This window comes from Molothrus aeneus, chromosome 3 (genome assembly GCF_037042795.1).
Source record: "Molothrus aeneus isolate 106 chromosome 3, BPBGC_Maene_1.0, whole genome shotgun sequence".
Classification (NCBI taxonomy): Eukaryota; Metazoa; Chordata; class Aves; order Passeriformes; family Icteridae; genus Molothrus; species Molothrus aeneus.
Window position 1 is genome coordinate 48932653 of NC_089648.1, and position 25440 is coordinate 48958092.

The following is a 25440-nucleotide window of genomic DNA, read 5'->3' on the forward strand; positions in this document are numbered from 1 at the left end:
TTATATTTTTTCCACCACTAAGGAGCGCTGTAGCTTGTTTAAGCCCATTAAGACATACATTTTAGGTTGTGGATCCCTCACCAAATCATCTGCAGACAAAATCTACCAACTTGGAGACATGTGAAATTAATATTCCAGAATTTGTTGGTTTTTCTTAGGTAATCTTCATAGCACAGTAAAGGTGCAAAGTGCTCACTCTGCCAACAGAACCCACAGATAAAACTGGAGAGGTACAGCACAAACATTGCTCATGCTTTCTTGGTCCACCTACTAAAGTAAAGAAAGGCTCAGTTCTGGTAGTGCTAATGCTCTCTGACACACTGCCACCAGAGGCAACTACTATATTGGTAGAATATGACCCACACACTGATTTTTGTTGGTTTGGTTTTTTTTTTTTTTGGTTTTTTTTTTTGGTTTTTTTTTTTTTTTTTTTTTTTTTGGCAGGGAGTGGTTTGAAGCCTCTGCATCTAATCACCAAGTCCAGACCACACCAGGCTGACTCAGCACATGGCACAAGAAGGGCAAGGGGTTGGCAGGCCTGTACTTGGGAAAAGACATGCAGAACTGGGATGTCTGCCTTCACATTCATCATTGAAAATTGGGCTGCAGAAGGAGCAAACACTTCTGGTAGCTACTTTGGACAATAAAACCTGGAAAGATGCAAGTTCCAGGAGTTTCCCTGGCCAAGGGAAAAAAGAAATACAAGGAAGAAAAAAGAGAATCTGCCTTTCACTCATCTCTTCTGCAAGGAGAAATTTGCAAGCATCACACTTTCTAGCCTGTGGCTTAGTTCTGTGATTGTTTTTTGAATTCTCAGTATCATTCTCCATCATCCAAGAAATGCAAACTCTAGACCAAGAAGTCCATTCTTAAAATGATCTTTACCACCACCGTCTCCAAATACCTCCTGTATTTGTATGTAAACTGTTTTACAAGCCTTTTTGTTTTCCTTAATAAATACAGTGTTGCAGATCCTGTGTGGATAGTCCCTAAGCATTCAGGAATCAGTGTTCTGAGCTTTTCAGGACAGGACCCTTCACACTTAACTGGTTTTCACACTTCTCAGAGGTGTTAGTTTCGAGTCTACTGCAACATGACTGTTTAACCAATAAGATCACTCTGTGATTCTTGAAGACAAAAAAGCTTTGTTCCATATTCCTCTTAAATGAAGTTTGGTGTATCTCTCTGTTTGCTAGTTTTGCTGCACACCCTGAAGCAATTGACAAATTAATTCTTTGTAATCTGCCATCCAAATTCACAGTAGTTTATTCCAATTTCTAGTCAGATTTGGGGGGTGAGTGCGAATTAGTACTGTATTAAAAGTTGATACAAGGCCAGACTGATACTTGAGATGAAGCCACATGGAAGAAAGGACTGAGAAATGGCATAGATGCTCTCTACCTCCTTGCTACCACTGCCCTCTAGCCATTCAGACAAGCTTTTGCAACCCTTCCTTCCTTGTTATAATTTATCTCACACTTGATCACATTTGCAGCAGGTTAGCACAGGCCTCAATTCTCCCAAACCTGGTAGCAGAAAGCACTCAACAGTACATACAGTTCCTGTCTTCTGGAATAGAACTGCACATGCCCTCCACCCCTCCTGCTATTAACTGAGCTGCTATAAACTTAGATGTGCCACAAAACATAACACAACACAGTTGTGCCCAGAAAGAAAACAAAGTGTATTTATTTTTGTTCTTTTTGCTCTCTATTTTCAGTCTGAAAGGATTGCATTTACTCTTTTTTGAAAGGGCATTCTTGAAGGGATGTTGAGTCTTCGAGTTTGTTTTTCAAGTGATGTTGGCATAGAAAAAGAAGCTGTATCAGAGTCAATACTCTTAGTGCTGTACTGTGAACCTTGCACGGATGTGACAACTGCAGGATTAATTTTGCAGGACACGTAGCAAGGTGGCAGGCAGAACCTCTTGGTTTGCCTGCTCATTGTTTGCTCTGCTTGTAATGCTTTTCCTCTTTCAAGTGCAGCTAAACAGCAGAAATTAAAACATCACACAAGTAAGACTTCTGTGATCTTTAAACTTCTAATGAACAGTAGTAAGTTCCAAGGAAGGCCAGCTTTCCTCTCTGTAGCAATTAATCCATTCAAATGGTTTGACCATTTAATCCTTTTCCATAATTTTTAAATAGAACAGAAGGAAGCAGCCCCAGGCTGAAGCAATAGGGCTGGACTTAAGTTGCTGCAGGCTGCATCAACAGCATCAAAGGGCAAAAGAGAAACTGCAGTGCTGAGAATGATGATGGTCAGTAGGATCCAGGAACTGCTGCACACATCCACACACACAGATGGGCCACACACATCTCCGCCAAACAGTGTTTTGGTTCTCAATAAAGCTCAAGCATACACCATGTAAGTAACATGAACTGAGAGAGCTTCAAAAGCACATTTAGGCTTCAGAACAAAAGCTAAGTCATAAAGAGGCAAGGACACACATTTTTCTTCTTAGATTTTTTTATTTATATATAAAAACATTTAAACTGTACACTATTTACAGGACTTTCATTACAGATTTCAGCCCAATGATGGCATCCATTTAGAGAATCTAGAAAGAGTATTAATAAACAAGAACTTCATAGTTAAGGGACTGAACTATAAAAAAACACACTAAAGGAATCTACACAGGTCACCTTTTTCTAAGATAAAAGGTGCTTTGTATTTGGTTTGTCATTTTGGTTGTGTGTTTTTGCTTTTTGGGTTTTCAGTGTTTTTAATATGTGCTGAAACTATTAATCTGAGCCAAGTACAACATCTCTTATTTACTCAACTGTTTACATGGAACCACTTCAGAGCAACTGGCTATTCCTAACCCTGAGAAAAACAGGTTTTCTCATGGAAGTTTCTTTTTCTGCAACCTTCTATGAAGGATGAAAAAAAATTAAAAGTATGTGCATCTGTTCCAGGCAACTGTCTTGTTTGCACAAATGTCAGTATATTTGACAATTTTTTTTTAAACTACATTATTGACTTATGTGGAAAACCACACAAAAGCAGATTTGATGTTTCTGTGCCAGTGCACAGTACTGCCATAATATTGCATTGTTAACTGCAGATCTAGTAATAAAAATCACAATGTCCACTCAAGAACAAGGACTGAAGAAGTTCTTAGAAATGTTGGTAGGTATGAGGCCAAAGTTTTGTGAAGTTCTCTTTCATAGGGGAGTCTTACCTCATCACCCAAATCACCTTGAAGTGAGAGAAAGGGAGGAGTGTTATGCAGCCAGGACAAGAGTAAAAATCAGCTGAAAAAGTTTGAAATGGCAAAACCTTCAAAGTGTGTCATATTGGATAGCTGATAGCCCTATAAAAGGCATGAATATTAAATTATTTTCAATGTATAAATGTTAGGCACTTTCATATTCTGGAAAAAGGTGCAATGTATGAATGTTCAAAAGCTCAAGCAAACTACTTAATCACAAGAATATTAATCAATTAAGCAAACTCAATTAGGTGAAAATGTATAGATAAATACTACCTGACAGGTTGCAAATGACATTGCTCAGATATTTGGCATTACAGAACTTGCAAAAGCAAGGCTAACTAGCTGTAGCTGAAAAGGCATTTCCATTCCCATCCCAAGAAATCCTCACATTGCAAGCTGCTGGATTGTATCCAGAGATTAGCACCATGACTTGCCCTACTCTTAGGCTTTCAATACCACTGCTAAAAACAGGACTGGTGGTAACAGAACTTACTGACCCAGAAACACATCTTGTCTCACTGTGGCCTCACATTTTGAGCTAGTCAAAGCAAGTAAAAGAATCCTGTGCTTTGTGCACCCTTAAACTTCTTTATTCCACAATTAGAAAAGCTCTAAGCTGGCCTGAGCAATTTAAACACCGAAACTATCCCTGTGCCACTAGGTAAGTATGAAGCACACAGAAGACAGATTGCAAGTATGGTGCTAGTTCAGTGGCTTCTATATTTACAGCTCAGAAATTTTGATTTTAAAGTATATTTAACCTTGTTTTATTTCAATAGCAGGTCTGTTGTATACATATGTGATATAGTACAAAGCACTCATACTGCTGTTATTGATTCTCAGCTTCTAAAATAACACCACCTTTCCAATACATGTGACTATCTGCCATGACAAATTTTTCCCTTATGTTATATTTTTGTGTCATTTCTTATTGATCTTAACATTGATGTTCTTAATGATAGCCTAGCTCCTGGCTGGGTCCTTTTACTCACACTTGACTCCATGTGATTTGAAAGATTCAGAAGAATGTACAATGCAGTTGCATTGCAGGGGCAAGAGACAAGAACCTCTGATAGTCACTTGGTTTTAAAATGTGTCTATCTGCATTCCTCTTCCATTGTGTCAGCAAAGGAAAATCTTCTGGAACAATGAAACACTTAGCTCACACTAAACTAAGATGCTAAGTCTTAGTTCTAACAGCATCAGGGTTTCCTGATGAACTGCTAAGAATGTAAACCTAATTTTTAAAAAAATAACATGCTTCTGACAGAGTCTTGGTTTTGTGGCAGATACATCAAATGCAACAACTGCCAGAGCTAATTCCTGACCTTTCTTTTTTTTTTTTTTTGACAAAACTGACAGAAGGAAAGCAAGCTACCAAGTGCAAAGTTAAATACTCTGAGCAGTTGCAAAGAAAATACTCAGCAAATTGTCTGGTCAGAAACTTCTTCCCAAAAACAAGACTAACTTTACAGTTTCTAATGTTCTCTTTATCCCTTCAGAGGGAAGTTTAACTTAAGCACTTCTCTGACATTTATAAATTCCTGAGGTATTTACTGCAATTCATATTCATCAATAAACCTCCAAACTCAGAAAGAAATTACATCAGCTCCCATCTCCACACAAGACACAGCTGCTCATCTACTTTGTAGACAGCCTGCTAGGAGCTTCAGTGATGAACACCATCACTACCTGGAAAGTCAGTTTAAATGAAGTTTCAAGTGCAATTAATGCTGATTTTCAAAAAGCCTTCTCGTAACACCAAAAGTGTTATTTTTCTGCACCGCTGCCATGGGGGAACCTACACACTAGTGCATCTGAACAGTAAGTCACTAAGCACTGCCTTCTAGGAACACAACCCAAAAGATGACATTGAAAAAGTTGCTAGGGGGGTCTCATTATGTTTGAATGTAATGCAGAAACAAATCACAGCCAGCTAACAATTACTAATTGGGCTTTCCATGACATCATAATTACAAAATTCACCTGCTTGATTTGGCTTTTCCTAAAATTATCAAAGCCCTGGTAACCCATCTGTTACCCTTCCTTTGAGTAGTGATGGGAAAAATAGCTATTGTCTTTAAATCTTTTGTACCATTGTGGTCAATATCTGATATAGACAAGAACAGAAGCACTCCTGAAACAGCTGTATAAACTAACTTCACATTAAGAATACTCATGTCACTGAGAAATCTAAGGACAGAAGTGGTATGACACTGGTTTTCCTTTAAAACCACCTGCTGTAACAGGCTAACAATTCCGATCATCCTATAGAAATGTATTTTAAAACAAACTCACAATTTTGTGTAAATGGACCAACTTGTACCCATAAAGTGCTCTTTTTTCCTGAACTAAACTTCATTAATAATTGCTATAAATATTTCCTACAAATAGAAAATACCTATCAAACCCTGATTAAAGGGAAATAAATAGATTGCATGGATTTCAATATAAAAAAAAATATATAAAACTCTTATTCCTCAGTTTTCAAAACTACAGCTCTATGATACAAAATTCAGAAGGCTGTCAGATGAAAATAAAACTTATGGAGTACAACTTAATCACACTTTTTTCCTATTGTATTGAGACATATTTTTAGAGGGTGATTTTACGTAGTTCCTGAGTTATGTTATTGAAACAGGGGAAATGGCAGTGATTTTCATCCTGCTAGAAAACATGCTTAGAAGAAGTTCTATTCATTTCTATTTCGAGAACATATTGTTCTAAAAATTAGGATGGAAGTGTCCCAGAAGAAACCAGGCTTTTGAATTTTGAGGACATTTTCTAAAGAATTTGTGCAACCACTCTTTAGACTTTTTTTTTCTCACTGATGATCAGTCAGCTTGCTAATATATTCTGCCAGAATGCGACATGGTTATTCACCCCACTAGGCGATCCAAATGGGTGCTGCTGTACTGAAGTTAACAGCAAAGACTACAAATTCACAGAATTGTTAGAGTTGGAAAGAACCTCTGGAAATCATGCAATCCACCCCTCTGGCAAGGCAGGGTCACCTAGAACAGCTGACACAGGAATGAGTTCAGGTGGGTGTTGAATGTCCTCAGAGAGGGAGACTCCATGATCTCCTTGGGCAGCCCCTTCCAGTGCTCTGGCACCCATCCTCAATGCAAAGAAGTTCTTCCTCATGTTGAGGTGAACTTCTTGTGTTCTTAGTTTATGGCCATTACTTCTTACTTCTTTGACATGGAATCAAATTCTTAAGATACACAGGAAGAGCTTATAGGCATAATCTTATTTAAAAGAAACAAGAGCACTTAATATAAAAATACTCTTCAAAAGAAGAAGATAAGCAAGAGGATACCTCCAGTAATAGTAAAAACTCTCAAATATTTCTTGCACATGTCTATCATAATCAAGTGACGTATTTCTTAAGCATTATGTTCATTGAACTAATTTTGAACAAGATTTGAAGCAGAAGTGAATAATGGTACAGCTGCTGTTTTATAGTTGATGGTATGTTTTCTATAGAGTATTGTTAAAAAACACAGGACTATTCCAAATAGGAAGTAATGAGTTGTATCATATATAAAAGCGCTTAAAAAAATGGTTATTATGAAATTTCCCCACAATTTTATGCCCTTTTCAGGTACTATTTTCAATTGTGCACCGATCAGAACAAGTACAACTTGTAGATGTTCACAATTTAACCAGACTTTCCATAAGCTTTAGTAATGCTGCTCTTTCTGAGTTGTGGTCAAGCACTCCAGCACTTCATCCTGGCTACTCAGTTGGCCTGTAAGCATTCACAGGCTGCTCTTCACCAACATCTATCATCAGCATATCCAATGGAACATGAGGCTTGTCATAGCCAGAAAACTTGAAGCAGCTGCTTGGAACGACTGTGTGCTGTGTTTCTGTGGTAGCAATCTCTGACCCTGAAGACTTACTGCAAATATCCATTTGGCTACTGTTAGAAATGAAGTAACTCTCTTTTCCTTCGCAATTCTGTTCATCAGCATCAAAACAGACCTCCTCTGTGCTTTCCTGCACAGTCACCTCTTCTGCTTTGGCTGGTGCCTCTGGGGAAGGGACAGAAGATTGTCCATCACAGGAACTCACAGGACTAACAGTTTGTTCTTCTGGCTCTATCTCCAGCAAGGTTACTTCACCATTCACTGGCAACTCTGAGTGGCCTGATATTACAGACATATATTTCCCCTCTGATCTTGGTCCCATTAGAGGGCCTGTGTTCAGGTTTCTCATCACACTGACCTAAATGGGGAATAAAAAAGACAACCAACCTTGAGTTTAAAAGCTGGAAAAATATGTAAGTTGATAATAACAAATTTAACATCACTATTACCAATTCTAAAACAAAATTGCAAAATTAAAATCTGGCACAGTCACTGGCCTATGTCCATGAGTTCAACTCTTCCAGTAACACTTGTATGCAAGATCTCAAAAATGCTTACTTTGGGCAAGCATATTTGCAAGGATCAAATCCATTTCATGTCACCCACTACATTGTGAAGTTTCCAATATAGAGGAAAACAGCAAAACAGTAAGACAATGTAATACTCTTCAGCTGGGGAAACCTTTCATACTCTACAGCTAATGAGTATAACTTACAGTGCCTGGCACCTGTCCCAGCCAGGAGGGAAGTGAACAACACACCCAGTAACTGTTTCTATGCTGAAGTCTCTCAGCTTACTTCACAGAGCCACTAAGCAGTCCCTCAATGCTGCAACAAACTTTCATGTTTCACTCTGAAATCCCTCCACAAGTTGATGGTATGAATTCTTTCAAGGGCCAGGCCCCAGCTTGTTTTAAACAATTACAGTATGCCTTCAGGCTGCTTAGATTCTTTAGACTTTTTTTTTAATGTCTTTTCAAGAGTACATACAAATGAAAAACAAAGTAGGGTAAATTTTCAGCTATTTGATGGTGTTCCCTAAAGACAGCAGAATGCCTAGGGAGAAAGAGTTAATAGTGTCCTTTCACAAGTTTTGTAATTCCCCATGTATGTGAATTAAAAAAGATCAAGTATTACAGATCCATGAATTTCTTAACGAAATTTTTTCAGATACTTTTTTTTTTACTTAGTTTTTTTACTTTTTTTACTTTTTCAGATACTTTTTTAACTTAGTTTTTTCAGATACTTTGTATAAAATAATTTGCCTGAAAATTCAAATGGAGGCAAATTTGGAAGAAAGAGATGTGTACAGGAGAAGGAAAGATGAAGTAATATAACATTAAGAAAAATTACAAACAGACACAAAGAACCTCCCCAGTCTGTATTAGTGTAAGAACTGAGAGGGCCATCAAAACCAGATGATCCAATCTGACTCTGCTTTTTAAGAGTCTTCTCTGATTAAAAGGTTGTGAGACTGTAGCTTTACATCCCTACCTTCAGACCATGCTGAATTCCAGAGAAACTACTTTCATCTCTCACTTCAGTCTGATTATCTTACCCCTCAGCAGCCCTGATACCTGTTGATGGTACTCTGTGGCTAAGGCTGGATCAATAAAAGCATCACAATTCAGGAAAACCAACCAGCCAAACAACACCACCACAAGTCAAGCAAACACTCCCTGAAGAGCAGTTACTGGTCATCTAAGTTAGCTTTACAAACAGTTGTGTGAACATCACTAAGGTGAGGCAATCTCCCAGGGAATCAAGGGTTGCCACTGAAAAGTGCATTCAGGTGGCTCCAGACACACTACAAGTAGCTGCCACTGAACCATCAGTGTCTCTGGATCTTCATTTTCTGTTATGGAAACAGAATACTACACAAAGAATATTCAAAGTAATATCCATGAGAATTCATGGAAACCACTCACTCATAAGAAGCAGTTGCTTAAAAGTTAGTTGCAAGTAACAGATTACAATCAGTAATGGGTAGATACTGAAAATGTTAAGAACACCATAAAGGATTAATACACTTTCTGAGAATCTCTTTATACAAGTATAGTGGATATATATCCAGAATATTGGGTACTTATGCTATACAACACTGATCTTGAAGGGACCAGCATCTATAGTTTTTTGGGGTGGGAGTTAGGAAACATCTGTCTCTGACAATCACACACCAAGTGACAAGAGAAGGTAATTCTCTGTGTAAGGTGGAATACTTGAGGAATGTGAATTACAACAAAGTATTACAGAAACCATAGTCAAAAGCTGCATTTTCAGCTTTCCATCTCTCCCCACACCAGTACAGGCTAAACAGAAGTTAAAAACAAAAGCCAGTGAGTTCTTGTTTCTGTCATTTTAGGATTTTCACATAGCTCTAAAAAAATCACAATCCTAAAATGTGTTAAGGGATCACCTTGCATTCTACACAGGTCCAGCATTTCAGAGTGAGCACTGGCAATACTTTGAGACTGGGGATAAAATGCATATTCTCTGAACAAGAACATCCAAGACTTCTCAAGAAAAGAAACCCATTTTTCTCTTGACAAGTTTCTGACCATGGCAAGATGGTGCAAAGACATTCCTATTCCCATTCATGAAAGAAGGAAGCGATCAGAAGAAAAAACTCCCGTGTGTTTCCCGGTATCAAAGGTTTTTTAAAGCCACTGAGTCATAACTACAAGACAATTTAGCAACTCATGCAGTTGTTTCTAGCTTCAAAGATAAGAATCAGTTTATTACAGTAACTGAATGCTTATTACAGTAACATTCAAAAGATCTTAAGTAACAAGGGTAATTATGATACGGTTGCTATTTGAAGAAAAGTATTTACTATAGGTGAGTTAATATTTTTCTTTTATTCACATTACCTAGCAAACTGACAGCCAGTGATGGGTAACAGCAGCATTTCCTGGCATGTGCAAGGTACACATATAACTTCCCATCTCCAATAACAGGACCTGAGCTTTCAGGTCTTTCACTGTCTCAACAGACTAGTGAGACACACTGCTGAAAGGCAGGCTCAAGGACACAGATAAATAACACATCCCAAGGAATCCATAACAGCTAAGGTAATTACTAATTCTTTCTTAACTTCCTTTTCTAATGATGTGTCCACCTATGAGTTCCAAGTAATTTTCAGGTGCACATTTAATGAAGGAGAGTTTGAGAACTCCATTTCAAATCTTATTAGGATGATGGCAAGAATCTTTGTGGTCTTTGCATGGTTCCACAAAATATGAATGCTATGTAACTTTATAAAGAGAAGACTATGTTACTGTCCCCTATAGATGCTCACAGGGGAAAAAAAAAGTTTTCACAAAAGCAATGAAGCAGCTTCTGTCTTCTAACATGACAATTATGTATGGCAAGTGTCAGTCAATATTTACAGGAACAATTAGTTTCTCCACATCAAAAATATATGTTGTATAACCAAAGAGCAAAGCCTTGTCAGAACCAGAAAAACCACTAGCAGAAAACAGAAAAGCAGGTTTAAGCAAGACTCAACTTTCACTTTTCTCTTGAGAGTAAATGTTTTCTACTCCCAAAAATATCTGCCACCATTCAAATGTAAAAGACACTGAAGAAAAAGACAGAGAAGTTAAAGCACAGAGAGATGCCCACAGCACGTCAGAAAATTATGGTCAGGTTCCTTTAAAAGTGGGTATGCCCTTATCATAAATCTTAGAACAAAAAGCTAATACAGGAATAGCCACAGGACAAATATCAATGACTGAAGACAATGGGTGGAAAGAGACAGCCTCCTGCAATACTTTTTATGAGATAAATAAAAGGGAGTTTTAACCACAGCTGAACTGCTGAAAGATCAGATTCCTTTGATCCAGGCAGAAGACTAACATGACATCTTGTAAAGGAATCTGTCCCATTTCACATATGCATGGTCCTGGTAGGATCCTACTGTTTAAACATCCTCATAAACATCTACACAAACATGTTTTCTGATGAAGACAATCATTCATTGCCTGTATCAAATGACAGCTGCACTGTGGAAGTAGGACCAAGACATGACTGATAAGCAATTCCTGGGAGTCACAAACAGCATAGAAAATACAGTATAAAAGCTCTGGAGCTCCAACTGGCAATGGAATTTTTTTCTTTTCTCTGACTATGTAAGACTCGCAAAGGTAGCTGCTCAATGGTTACTCTTTCTCATTTTCCCTTCTGTTGGAAAACTCCAAATTGCTGGAAGTCATTCAAATTATGTTTTAGTATCTACTTAAAGGTGCCAGGAAGGAGATCACAGAAAATTAGCAGTCCTAAAATAGGAAATCTTGCCCAGCCTTTTAACTGATGGAAGAACTCCCTAGATGTTTTATTTTCAGACAAGCTCAGGGAAGACACAATGATGATAACCTGTACAGAAAGAAATGCCTAGAATATGCCTGACATATTCAAAGGTCAGTGACAGGCTCCAAGTGCCACTAAGTCTATAAAGATAATGTCATATAATTAAACTTATCATTTATATTAATTAAATTGTTTGTTCATTACTTCAAATGATTAACCATAAAATAATTATGGTTGTTATTAATTGCTCATTTTACATTCCCACAGTATTCACATCACCTGTATTGAAACTACTTCTATGAGCTCTACAACTTATATTTGTCATTAGAGTCTTCATTGGAAATGGACAGAAATACAGAATACCCTGTTTTGGAAGGAACCAACAAGAATTGGTGGCTACTTCCTGACTCCAGCCAGGGCAACCTAAGAGTTAAACCATACATCTCAGAGCATGGGCCAAATGCTTCTTGAATAGGATTTGGGCAGTGACCACTTCCCAGGGGAGCTTGTCTCAGTGCCTGATCACCTTGCTAACAACATTTATAAACAGTTAAAGGCTTTATTCAGCTCCTTAGCAATAAAATATGATGTAGCATGTGAACCATACTGTGGTAGTGGAACCTAGGAACCACAAAGTAACATCTAGCCCAGTAAAATGAGAATATGGGCACACACAAGTTTCTACAAGGTGAGCTCAAGTGTGAAGTTGGACCATGCATCAGGAGGCTCACAGGTGTTAAGGAGCACACATTCTATTTGTGATATTCTGCTTCCTAATCCTTTAAATCAGGTATCACAGTGCTACTGGAAACCCAAAATAAGTATAGATCCATTGAGTACAGCACTGGATCCATTGATTACAGCACTGTAATCCTGCATGAGCCATCTTTTGCTCATGAATGGTCTTCACAGAAATTACTGTTGCATGTACATAGGACACAAAAGTTACATATTCAGAGAAGTACACAGAGAAGTGGTGTGAACGTGACAAAAAAGTCTCCAATGTCTGCTTTGATATTGGGGCCTAGCTGGAGATGTCAGAGAGGTTTCTCTCATCTGATTTTTCAAAGCCTACAGTGTGAATGGCTACCTCCAAACTAGTCCCCTGGCTTCATCACAGTCAGTGGAAACAGGAATTTTAGAAAGCATTTTGTCTGACCAGAAGTGCATATAATTTCATAACAAGATGAATCATCTTGTGCTGCACAAGCTGGTGGACTAGATCATTGCTTTACTACAAAGGAACCACCTCTGGCTTGGCATCTCCATTTAGTCAGAGCAATCTCGCCTCCTGATATTCTATTCTAAAGAAGACAAATTCCAGAGGAATCTTGGGCATTCACTATGGAGAGGTCATTTAAAGGGTTTTGAAACTGAACACCAGACAATGGAATCGAAGATTATTGTCTACTCTCTATAAATGAGACTTCCTCCATCCATTGAGAAGATACCCTTGCTGTGATTTCTGTTTACTACTGCCTCAGGTGGCAGCTCTTTGAAGTTGTGGTAGTTCATGTTGTGACTAACACGACACCAGGAGAACATTACAACAGTAGTTCTTACATACTCCACTCTGGCCTGACATGAAACCAAGGAGTGCTGCTGCTCTTTAAGGAACATCCACTCTCTTTCCTAAGGATGGCTACGAGAAGTTTTTTAAATAGAGCAGCTGTTGACTTCTTTTCCCTGTGACTGCTCAGCATGAGAACAGACTTCCCCATGTCCTTCTCCCCTCTTCCTACAGAACTATTACTCGCTCCCCTTACCCTGCACATTGCTAAGAATACTGTAACAATTAGGAGAATTGCCAACACTACCGTTTAATGAAGGAATCTCACAGCTCCTATGAGAAGGACAAACGGAAATGGGCACAAACTGAAGCACACAGAATTTTTTCTGAATGTAAGAAAAACTGTGAGGGTGGTTTAACATTGGAATAGATATCCCACAGTTGCTGTGGAGTCCCCTTTCTTGCAGGTATTCAAAAGCCATCTGGATATGCTCCTGGCTAACTTGCTGTTGTGCTTGAGCAAAAGGCTCTGGGTAGATGACCTCAAAAAGTATCTTCGCACGTCAGTGATTCTGTGGCTTTGTGTCTCTGCTACTAGAGTGAACACAAAACTGCCTAGGTATGCACACATGGAGTTTTTAAGAACCAACTTCTGAAACTAGACCAACCACTGCTACTTCAGTTAAAGAGAGACTGAAGTCTAGCCCTAAAAAACTAAGAGGCATCTGGTTGCAAAGGCTATCAGAATAATAGACTGGCATAAATTTTAAATATCTATGAGACCATGGTAAAAAAGCAAAAAAAAAAACCCAACAAAAGAAACCCAAGAGATTGGCATAAATGTACAGTAGTTACAGAACTTACCAAAGACTTAGGCAGCTGTATGTTGTTTTTCCTTAGTTTCTTGCAGCCACAATATACTGTTGGTATTACCGTCAAGATCCCAATAACAACACACAGAATGACGATATCATGTGAACCTAAGAAGTTAAAGCAAAATCTACTAAGAATTTTGGAAAAACAAGCCCCTGCTGTATTATTTAGAATAACTTCAGAAATTTTAATAGCTCAGAGTGCTTAGCTGTAACGTGTGAATTTTTCAATCTACTTTTTTCACTCAGAAAAACTTAATCCATAAGACTTTTATGGAGCAAATAAAAATTAGAATGACAGAAGCTTTTCAGTTTATATAAACATAATCTCTTTTTATTAGAAATAAAGGAATTTTGCAATTAAGTTTTTGTTCCTTAGAGATGACAGATGGAGATGAGATTTGTACACCTTCTATGCGATAGCATATTAACTGACATAACTACACAGAGTTTAAGTACAATAAAAGTAAAACATTTTATCTTCCAAAACACAGAATTGTTAATGACTACAGTAGGACTCCACTAGCCTGACTCTCCTTAATGCCCTCCCTCATCCAGCTGCTCCTGTGTGTTCAAGAAAACTGCTTCTATCTATTTTATCTCTTTGCTGAAATTACAGGCCATGATGAAGTACAACCAAAATGCTTGTAAGATGTTTAGAGATAAAAATTTGGGTCACTATTTGCCTTTTGTTCTCTTTAATTAAGAAAAAGACAGTAATATCTTAATTTCATGACCATAAGTTTATAGTTGCTTCCAGTTAAAAGTATATATGCATTACCCTCAGTGATGAGGCTGAGCAAAAAGCCAGCTGCTAGAACAGACAATGCCTATGAAAACCATATAGCTCAGTGAATGATCCATTTGTGAATTTTTCATTACACCAGTGTTCATGTGCAATAGAAGTAGGTTTTGTAATATCAACACAGGAAAAACACCCCTCAAAAAATTCAGGGTTACTTGAAAATAATACATGATTTGTAAAGGGCAGAACTGTCAAAGTGCACTTGGAAAAGATTCACTAAGCTTTCCCTATTTTTTCTATTCTCCCAAAGGCACCCCAAGCATCAAATACTTGCTAGATCAGATCTGTCTTCAGATTCAGTATGTTCTTAATATAGCATTTGAATCCTCTTACTCAATGTCTGCCTGAGAGCAACAGGAATGCAAATTTCCTCTGATGGAGTGCCAAACATCAGAGAATCAAAAATTGCTATTGCTGAAACACAGTAAGTGGAACTTTGAGGAAGGATTGGGATTTTGAGGCTACACTTATGCATTGTACAGTTGTCGTCTTCGAGCTCTTCAGTCTGAAAAAAAAATGGAAGACATGTTATATCATTTGACTCACTAGAACAATGTTACAGCACCTTCCACTACTTCCAAAAATGTTACAACACTATTAGATGTGTTTCCCACATCACTCATATACCTTGCAAAAGCTGTGTGACCAGTACTGGCTACCTTAAGATGTTATATTTGATCAGAGCATAGTGTTTTCCAGCTAAAATTTCTGCTGTTTATAGTAGAGATTCACATTTATAAAACTTGCACTTGGATGCATATGAAAAGCTAAGTGTAAGTAAACACACTTGTCATAATTTTCCTTGCCTTCACCCTCCATGATTGCTAAATAAACTGGTATAAATACCTTGAAAGGCAATTTTCTTAAGTGAAATGTCTCTTTAGACAAATGAGAGGGGCACAAGTTAAGTTACTAATATTTGCATGTATGCAGAAACAGCAGCATGTGATCCAGTAAGACTAATCTTGTGTACAGTTAATGCGATAATCTAATTTTTGTTGTAAGCACTCATTTGGACAACTAAAATACAGACCTTTCACTCATATATCTCACTGTAATGGGCTCAACATTTTAGGTGTTCAACTACCTACTAGTTCCATGTGCCATAGGTGTAAATCCCTTGTATAGGCATTTAAGGTAAACAAGTGTTTTGAATTTTAACTTTTATTTCTGGAACCTACCTTATTTTTACTGTTCCGAACAGTCACCGAGTAGGCAAGAGATGAATAAATGTCTTCAACACAAGAAAGAGGGAATACAGGATGGTGAATATCAACCATGATTTCATCACCATGTCTTGAGATATTCAGTTTTGGTGGTCCTATTTTTCCTGGAACACATTGCACCATTGCTATTAGGCCAAAACTTTTAACATAAAATACAGTATTTATTGCTAGCTTTCCAAAATTCATCAGAGATTTGAAAAGAATTACATCTTTATTTCCATGCTGTGAATATTGCAGAGCTGTGGTAAGACCTCTCTGTTGCTTAGAAGTAATGGATGCACTTGGATACATTAACTAAGCAGCTTCTAAAATGGAAACAGATTGTCCATGATGAATTTCACTGTTAAGCAATTTCATTTTCCTACACACATAAGATCATAAAAATTCAACTGACAACAGAAAAAACTTACAGCAATTAAACATATACATGAATGAGAACCAAACACAAGATCCTGCTGACTAGATCCCACCATAAATCACCTCAATTAAAAACAATACTGCACTGAAACAAAGGCTATATGAAAAGCTAAACAAATCTCACCATGAGCATCCAAAGTTTCCAAACTTTTGATTTCCCATGGCAATGGCCTATGTGAATTTTTTGTGTCTAATAGTCTGACTGAACACAAGTTTCTTGTTCAATGGGAAAAGGATTTTGTCTCTTTTCTCCATACACGGCTACCAATTTTCTGGAAACTGTCACACTGAGCATTACTACCATGACTTTTGTGTCACTTTTGTGTCCTTTTGTCAAACTATAGAAACCAGCCACTATTTCAAGTAATAGGACTCTTGAGTGTGAACGGAATCATAGCAGAAAGCAAAGAGGGACTCCACTCCTTCAGCTCCAGCAATGCAGAAATCCAGCTCTAGTTAAAGCATAGCCCAAGTCAGATAGAATCTCATGGGCCAGCTTCTCCCTGGAAGCTGTATGTTGGGAACAGAGCAAGCATGGTAAGAAGTCTCTCGGTCTTTCCTGACTCTGTTGCATTTCCTTTGCACGGCACATGCAATGCCAGGGCCTGAGACACTGGACTGTAGACACAAAATTTACTTTTACAGTACTGATGTTAAAGTCTGATTTTTTCCAAAGCAGCCTGAAGGATTTACATGACAAATTAGTAACTTAGTTATCCAGTTACAGCTTTTAGTATTAACTAGACACCTGAAGCTACCAGGACATGGCATTCTAGTGTCAAGCAATAAATTACTACTTCAGTGATGCCTAAAGGTCCATGTTGTCTGGTGACAGTTTCCTACCCTAAACTGGTGTCTGGAGCATGGGAAGGATTCAGAGTGCACCATTAGCATCATCTTCTTGCCTTTAGACATTTTGAAACCTACTCAGACACTCAGTAAGAGCTAGCAAGCACCATGAAGTTCCTACTAAGCAATCATCATGCTTCCTTTCACCCTGAACTCCTGGCTTTAAGATATTCCCAAATGCAATGCAGTAACGGAGCAAAAGGAATAATTACTAACTCTCTAAATTTTTGGAAAAAATTACAAGGTTTAGTTTAGATACAACTTACCATGCCTTTGCAAAATAAACTCATTTGCCTCAACATATTCAGACTGTTGTGACCCAACAACAGCTTTAACTTTAAGCCAATGAGATGAATAAGGGTCACATATTTCCTCTGAGACATCACAAAAATGAGCTGAAGTGTTCACACAGGTTGAGACCTCCTTATATTCACCTAAACTGTAAAACAGATCAAGTAATAATTAATACAATTTCAACAATTCTGTAAAATACACCGCCTGTAACAAAAAAACTGTGAGGATGGCCAGGACCTGTGAGGGCACAAATTGCCCAGGGAGGTTGTGGAGTCTCCTCCCCTAGGGATATTCAAAAGCCAACTGGACATAATCATGGATGACCTGCTCAAGCAAGGGCTTTGGAACAGATGACCTCCAGAGATGCCTGCCAATCTCAACCATTCTATAACTTGAGAAATTTTGCCTTAATTTACACTTGAGCAACCTTCACCCTACATGACTTCAACACATAGAAACAAGAGAATTTACCATGGACTGACTACTTTTATGTGCTTCTAGAGAATATCAGGTATAGGAAATAATGAAATGGTAAGAACTTACTTGTAAGGCTTGATTTCCACAATAAAATGAGGAGTTTCAGAAATAGGTGGGTACTGCCATTGCAAAACTGTTTTGAAATTTTCAGATGTTACTACAACCCCCGTTGGTGAAGGCACTAGAATGAAGAGAACAATTGCACTTTGATAAACAGACCTTTGCAAACACAAGAATAGCCAAATGTACTTCTAAATTATTTGGAAAAAGCAACATGCTAGATATAAATCTCACAAATACTTCCCCCAAATGAGCTCGTCTGTCAGCAGTAAAAACACCTATGAGCCCTGTAAGCTAATTTATTACTCACCTCTCCTGCACAGACAGCTTTTGTCCTCTTTGCAACATCAGATAACCCATGCCCACTGAAAGCAAGTCCCTCAGACAACCAGTATCAGGTCCACAAGCAGTGATGATTATACCCCTATGTTGGTCTTTTACAAATAAAACAGCAAGACAGGTTCTAAGACTTTACTCAAGTTAGAGATTAGCCCAGTTCCTGTAGATTTCTTTTGCTGTTCAGAAATTGAATTGGAATGGATGGGCTGGGAGATGAGAGCTAGAGTATCAAGGCAAAAATATAACAGGCCTCCTAGGGTAAGCCTGGATTCCCTATGAATTTCTAACAGTGATACTTCTACCACTCCAGCAGTCTCTTCAGTAAGCTGTAATGCCCAAAATAAACTACAAATATTTGTAAGGAATTTGAACACTGAAGCTGTAATGTAGTTCCATTTGAAGGAACGCATTTGAATTATACTTAGCAAACAACATCAGAGGCAATGTAGTAAAGCAATCCAAAAATAAAAAGCAACACTGACAGTTTCCCATGTGAAGCAAGTATCTGTTTCAAGCAGCAACCTCAAGAGGGCTATCAAGGGAGTAGCTGCAGGGGAAGGAATATTACAGGATCCTGTAAATGTTGAAAGCTGCCACATGACACTCAGGAAGAGAAGAGAAATTAAGATCACTCAACTGAATTTAACTGTTGCAACTCAGCTTCTGAATGTCTGGTTTGGCACCCCTAGTATTCTCAATATGGCTTTTACAAAATGCTGAGGGAACTCAGCATTTTAGACCTGCTCTTGTTCACAAAGCAAGAACTATAACTTCACTCTGTGATATATATTTAGGGAAAGTAAACAATTTTCACATCCTGAGAACAAGACCACAAATATAACACATTACTGAAAGTGATACGTAGAGGCTGAGATATGCTATTGACAACCACAAAGGTTTGATTTAATACAGGTCATTCTGCAAGCAATACTGTGGTTTGTTTTAATAAGAGTGGTATTTCAGCTTTTGGAAGAAGAGGAACATAATCATCAAATTCACAACCACAAGGAAAAAAAAGGTGACAAGTTGACAGAAGAGGTGTCAAGCACACAGACAGGCGAAAGCACATAAACGTTATCTCAAATATGCACTTTTAAGCCAGTGTAGCTAGCCTTACAAAATTTTAACTTTTGTGCACTATTACACAAAATAAACTGCTTAACAGAAGGAGTTAACCCCAGAGCACTGAAGGAGGTAGCAAATGTTACAGTAGGACCCTTCCATGATCTGCCTAAGGCTTGGGGAGGTCCCTGGTGACTAGCAGCTAGCAATGCACTGCCTAAAGCAAAACTTAATTCAATGAACTGGACCTTTCAAAGATGTAAAAGTGAGACAGCCTTCAAAGCCTGATACTTGCATCTTGTGCAAGACTGAAATTCCTTCCCTCATTCTGGCATTACTGTATACACAGAGGGATTTGTCACCGCTGCTTACACAAGCAGAACACAGTTGAAGTGCAATAATGCACGTAACAAAACAGGGCCTGATGAAACCACAACACAGTTTATGGTACAGCTATCTGAGACAACAGCAGCCCTAACAGCCATAAAAGTTCATTCAAGTCATATGTGACTTTTAAACATCATTTACGCACTGCAATACAGACTGAAAGCACAAACTGAAAGCTTGAAAAGACAAACTGTGGAAAAAATAACCAGTAAAAGGGTATTTTCAAAGTTTGCTCCTTTTTTAGATTTCCATTAGCAACAAACAAACCTTTATATTCCCGAAGTGACACATCATAGGCTTATAAGCCACTTTAACAGGCCAAAAAGGACAACAGTTTGAACTTTGCCACAGTCATGGTTAACTCATCATTTAGACAGACAGCTGCAATAGCACCCAGTCAGTCCCTTCTGGGCCCCTGACTGGGAGAAGCGTGCCTTCCTTGTGCCAGCCCTGTACTTTAACCTACAGTTGAGTGTCAGCTCACAGATTCACAGAATATCCTGAGTTGGAAGGGACCCACAAGGACCACTCAATCCAAGTCTTATGTAAGTGGCCCATAGGGGCCCTGAGCTCACATATCCACTTAAACTGCAGCCAGAAAGGGTAGGAGCTCCGATGACTTCACAAATGCAAAAAAGTCACTCTCCATAGTTTTTGCCACCCATGAAAATGAAGAAAAAGGAAAAAAGATCAGATACATTTGCATTACCTTTGAATGCTTCTGCAGTACTCTGCAGCCATATGCATTATAAAAAAACCCAAACAGAAAAAAAGATGGCAAAAAGGCAACCAATACTCTGAAAGATGGATTCAGAAGGCAGCAGGCTGCATTTCCTTTTTTTTTTTTGTACTCAACTTGGGATTCAAAGGGTTTGAAATAACAGACTTGACTGGGATGTACTAGACTGAATTTACAACTGTTAAGTGTTGTTTAGCTCCTGTGGCTTGCCCTGAGGCTTGCTTTCCTGACTGTATATTCCTTTCCAGACTGTATATTCGAGCCCAGTGCTCCTTTCTCTCACTGCTTGCAGTACTGCTTATCACCTCCCAGTAGTGTGTCTGGGAACATCCCAGTAACACCCATGGTGATACACATGGGCTGGCAAGTGGCCAGAGTATTGCTGCTTTCTTTGTTTTATCACACCCAGTACATAAAGTGGGGGGAAGAAGGAGGAAGCATGGGACATTTGGAGAGATGGTGTTTGTCTTCCCAAGTAACCCTTACCCATGATGGGGCCCTGCTCTCCTGGAGACGCTGAGCACCTGTCTGCCCATGGAAAGCAGTGGATGAATTCCTTGCTTTGCTTACATGCACAGCTTTTGCTTTCCCTATTAAACTGTCTTTATATCAATTCATGAGTTCTTCAGCTTTTACCCTTCTGATTCTCTCCCCAGTCCTGCTGGTAATAGAGTGAACAAGCAGCTACCTAGGGTTTGGTTAAACCTTGACAAAACGGTCCTTCTAATTATTTATATCCTCATTTCAATCTGTTCTAAATAAAAAAAAAAAATGGCCTGCACTAAAAGCAGAGTCCAGCCATCTGGAGGCTGGAGGAGAGTTAGGAGCACTGCCCAGCACTACAGCACCAAAACTGAGCAGGAAGAGGTCAGTGCTCACCACAAGCTGCAGGAGCACCAAGCAGGTGCCTTGGGGAGGAATGGGAAATGTCTGTCAGAGCAGTGGTTCTGCCTTCTGCCACACTCCCCTTCAAGGCAGCACACCTGGGTTAGCATGGCCCCCTCTCTGTGCCCTTCTGCCAGGCCAGGCACTAAACAGGTCCTGCTCCTATCAGACTGCTGGAGGGAACCTGCCTGTTGGCCGTGCTTGGTTGGGAGCCTGGGAGACCGGCAAGCACCCAGGAGCAAGGTAATGAAGAAATTTTGTGCCTGCTAGCTGACTCTGGATTTCTTTTAAGAGGCAGCAGCCACGAGGTGTATGTGAAAATGCTTGCATGTGCTTGCCTTGGCCAACTTTCATTTATTCCTCCAAAAGAAACCCAGGACATGCATTCCTCTTGTAAATGCCACTCCCATACCTGGATGGTACTTCCTTAAAAACTTTACTGAAAACAAGCTTAAATTAATGCTTGTAAAACAATTTATGCAGAAGGTTCTACCAGAAGTTCTCGAAAGACCTCAAAACCACAAAGGAATTGGTTTACAAATTAAATGAGTACCATGACCCGTAAAATTGAAAGCTAATGATTTTTTAACTATTTAGTGGAATGAACTTAAGTATCGTGGATAAACATTATACACAGTAGATAGAGCATTTTTACAGCTTCTATTTACAACAGAATTTTATTTTCTAAGGGCTCAGAGGTTTGACACTGTTCTATGGAGTTTTTAAAATCATTGTTTATGAAAAAAATCTCCACAAGGTTGTAAGCTGTATTATGAGGAGAGGCAGATTGAGATCACCATCTTGAGAAAAACCACAGCAAGTTGCACAAGATGGACACTTAAAAAACCACATATAATAATACAAGCTAAATATTGTTTTATTTATTTTTTGAGTGTCCATCCCTTTTGCTATAGCTGTAAAGTGTTGTAATAGATGATATCTAAATACAGCACTTTCTACCATCTAATTTGCTTTTGTTTACAGCTTGACAGTAAATTGCTATGAATGTCAGTAATCTGAATCATAAAAAACAACTCAAGGCCACCATGATTATCACACACAACAGGAAGTCAGCTACCTGAATGAACTACACACATGCTTGGAAATGCAGCTTACAATGTACAGGAAACACCTGAACCGCTGCCATAGCCTCTAAATCTTCTCCACCTTGACCACGGACCTTGTCTTCCATGATACTAAAATGCAGACTGAGAGTTCCCATCAACAAGTGCCCAGCTCCACCGTGGAGTCAGAGGCCCATCAATGCAGGCACGTTGGGCACCCAGCTGCAGGAAATGTAGATGTTCCAACTGCTGCTGGGTTATCTGGCTTTGTTCCTTTTCTAAGGAAAACAGTGTCCTACAATGGAAGATGAAGATGACCGAACATTTCCTCATTACACACTCAGCCTTAATATATGTATTACACTACTGGCACTTTGAAAGCCCTGTAAGATTTAAGGGAAAAAAAATAATCATACAACTGTTGCCACGGAAGTTCTGGGCTCCTCAGTACAAGAGACATGGAGCTCGTGGAGCAGGTCCAGCAGAGAGCTACAAAACTGATCAAGGAATTGGGACACCTCCATTATGAGGAAAGGCTGAGGGAGCTGGGCCTGTTTCATTAAGAGATGAACAAGAGGGGACTTCATCAATAACTACAAGTATCTGAAGGAGGAGTAAAAGGAGAGAGTGTCTCACTGGTGCCAAGCAACAGAACAAGAGGCAACGGGCAGAAACTAATGCACAGAAAGCTCCACCTGAATATGAGGAAGAACTTCCTTACTATGTGAGTGACCAAGCACTGGAACAGATTGCCCAGAAAGGCTGTGGAGTCTCCCTCACTGGAAATACTCAAGAGGGAGATGCTATCCTGGATGCTATCCTATGCCATGTGCCCCAGGATGACCATGATTGAGCAGGAAAAGGCTGGACCACATGACCCACTGTGCTCACTTCCAACCTGACCCATTCTGCTATTCTATATGTGACAGCATCATAAACACAGTTCAGACTTCCCTCTCCACCTTAATTCTTCCCCTGTAGTTCAGCACATCTGCTTGCATCAATATTATAACAAAGTAAGTTATTAGTTATTACAAATAAAACCATAAAATAAACTACTCTCTGTGTTTACAGAGATAACTGTTGTGCTGGACTAGGCTGGATTATAGCAGGTTTGTTTGACAAGTGATTTACTGGTATTGTGCTTTTTACCCTAAAAATGCTTAATACAATGTAGAAGTGGCATATTTTACTAGCAATTAAAGCATGCCCTTAAAAAGAGACTAAGTCAGAGCAAACAAGACAATATTTAACATATCGAGCTATCTTGCTGGTCCAATGGGGGAAAAAGATAGTGTACCTGCAAAGTTCACCAGTCATAATCAGACACAAAGTCAAATGAACTGGATATTCAAAATGCAAACTATTAAGGGACAGTAATGCAGGCAGATTACTGTTTCTAGCACCACCAGTCCATATCAGACAAAGCTAAGCATGCTCAGGGGCAACCAAGTTCAGTAACTTCACCTGGGCATGGATCTGAACTCCAAGAAATCTCCATTTGCAGAATCCAAGGAGCCTGGGCACACAGCCAGCTCTCAGCAGCCTCAATAAAAACTAAATGCATGTTCCCTTTTGACTATTAAACAGCAACCTCTGTTTTTAATGAACTTTTACAGTTTAAAGTGAAACTAGTAAGCCTATTTTTTTCGTAATTTACTTGCTGTGCAAACAGAGAGAATGCTGCTCTCCGCGGGCAAGCCACTCCTCCCAGGATGCTTGGCCAAAATGTGCGTGTCCCAGGCCACGATCCCGATACCTTCTTTACACTCCCCAGTCCTGTGCTCCCCATTTTCGACCCGAATTTCCCAGTTTCTCTACTCCTTTGGAGATACGAAGCTATAAAATACAGCGCAGCAGGCCTGTCCGACGCACACGCCGCTCCAGCTTTGCGAGCCAAAATGCGCGAACAGCCGAAACAAGGCTGATGTCACCAGCGCGCCGCCGCCGCGCTGCCAGACGGCCTCCGCGGCCAGGCTGAACCGCGCACCCACAGAGCTCGGCCGGGCCCCTCGGCGGGAGCACGGCACAGTCCCGGGCAGCGGGGGCTCCTCCCGCCGCCGCCCGGCCGCTCGCACTGCCCCGACGGCTCCCTGCGCCCGCAGCGGCCGGCGGCAGCGACGCGGGGCCGGCGGCTCCACCGGCGGCGCTCGGTCACGGAGGGTGCCGGGGCAGGAGGGCGCGGCACGGCCGGGGCCGGTGCCGGTGCCGCCGCCCCGCAGGTGACCCGTGCTGCCCATCAGCCGGTCGGCCTGCCCGGGCCGCCCCATCCCCCCGTCCTGCCCCGCCCGTTACCTGCGGGCGGTTGCTCCCCTTGGGAAGCCGCGCTCCGGCGGGGCGCCAGCAGCGCCGCCACAGCCAGGAGGGACAGCGTTACCCGCATGGCGGGGACCGAGCGGAGGCCACCGCCCCGCACACAGAGCCCCGCAGCGCTCCCACGCCTGCTCCCGCCCCGCTCCGCTGCGGCGCCTGCGCCGGGCAGGAAGGGGCGGGATGCCCGGCAGTGACAGTGCGGGGGCGGGTGGCGGCCCGGAGGTCACAGCCGGGCAGCGCCCGGGGGGCGCCGGGGGAAGGGGAGGAGGGGGAGCCGCGGGGAGCCACGGAAGCGTGGGTTGGCGGCTGCGGCGGCCCCGGCGGCCCCAGCTCCGGCCCCGGCAATGAGGAGGATGCTGTGCTCCGAGATGCCCTTGCTGGCTTTGTCAATGCTCTGTTTGGAGTGCTGCTGCTGGGCCATACCTGCCAGCCCCAGCCGCCCGGAAAGCACCGTCCAGCTCGACGTGTAGTGACTTGTGCTCGTTCCCCATTTCTTAAAAAACACGAGGTGTTCACTCTGTGGAGTGTTCCAGAAACAGCGCACTGAGCTCATACACGTAGAGGAATCCTAACTTACACTGGCAGGCTTTATTCTTTCTTGGAAATAACCTAAATGTATATGCAAAAAATTGAAGTTTGCTGAGCGAGATGGAGACTGCAGCTTTTGCCATCTTGCTGTTCCTGTGTATCCCATCCAGTGTCCCAATGCCAGGTGGTTCTGTGCCTTAACCTTTCAAAGTCA

The 25440-nt window shown here is 40.4% G+C and overlaps 1 protein-coding gene across 1 annotated transcript; it reads right to left on the reverse strand.

Annotated features, from left to right (window-relative positions):
* Positions 1–2451: 2451 nt before the first annotated feature.
* Positions 2452–24804, reverse strand: IFNGR1 (interferon gamma receptor 1). Its single transcript, XM_066546875.1, has 7 exons — positions 24681–24804; positions 17916–18030; positions 17345–17517; positions 15768–15916; positions 14920–15091; positions 13774–13889; positions 2452–7450 (listed from the first exon to the last, which is right to left on the reverse strand). The coding sequence occupies exons 1-7, from the start codon at positions 24766–24768 to the stop codon at positions 6959–6961; spliced, it is 1305 nt and encodes a 434-aa protein (XP_066402972.1). The 5' UTR covers positions 24769–24804; the 3' UTR covers positions 2452–6958.
* Between the last annotated feature and the right edge of the window lie 636 nt (positions 24805–25440).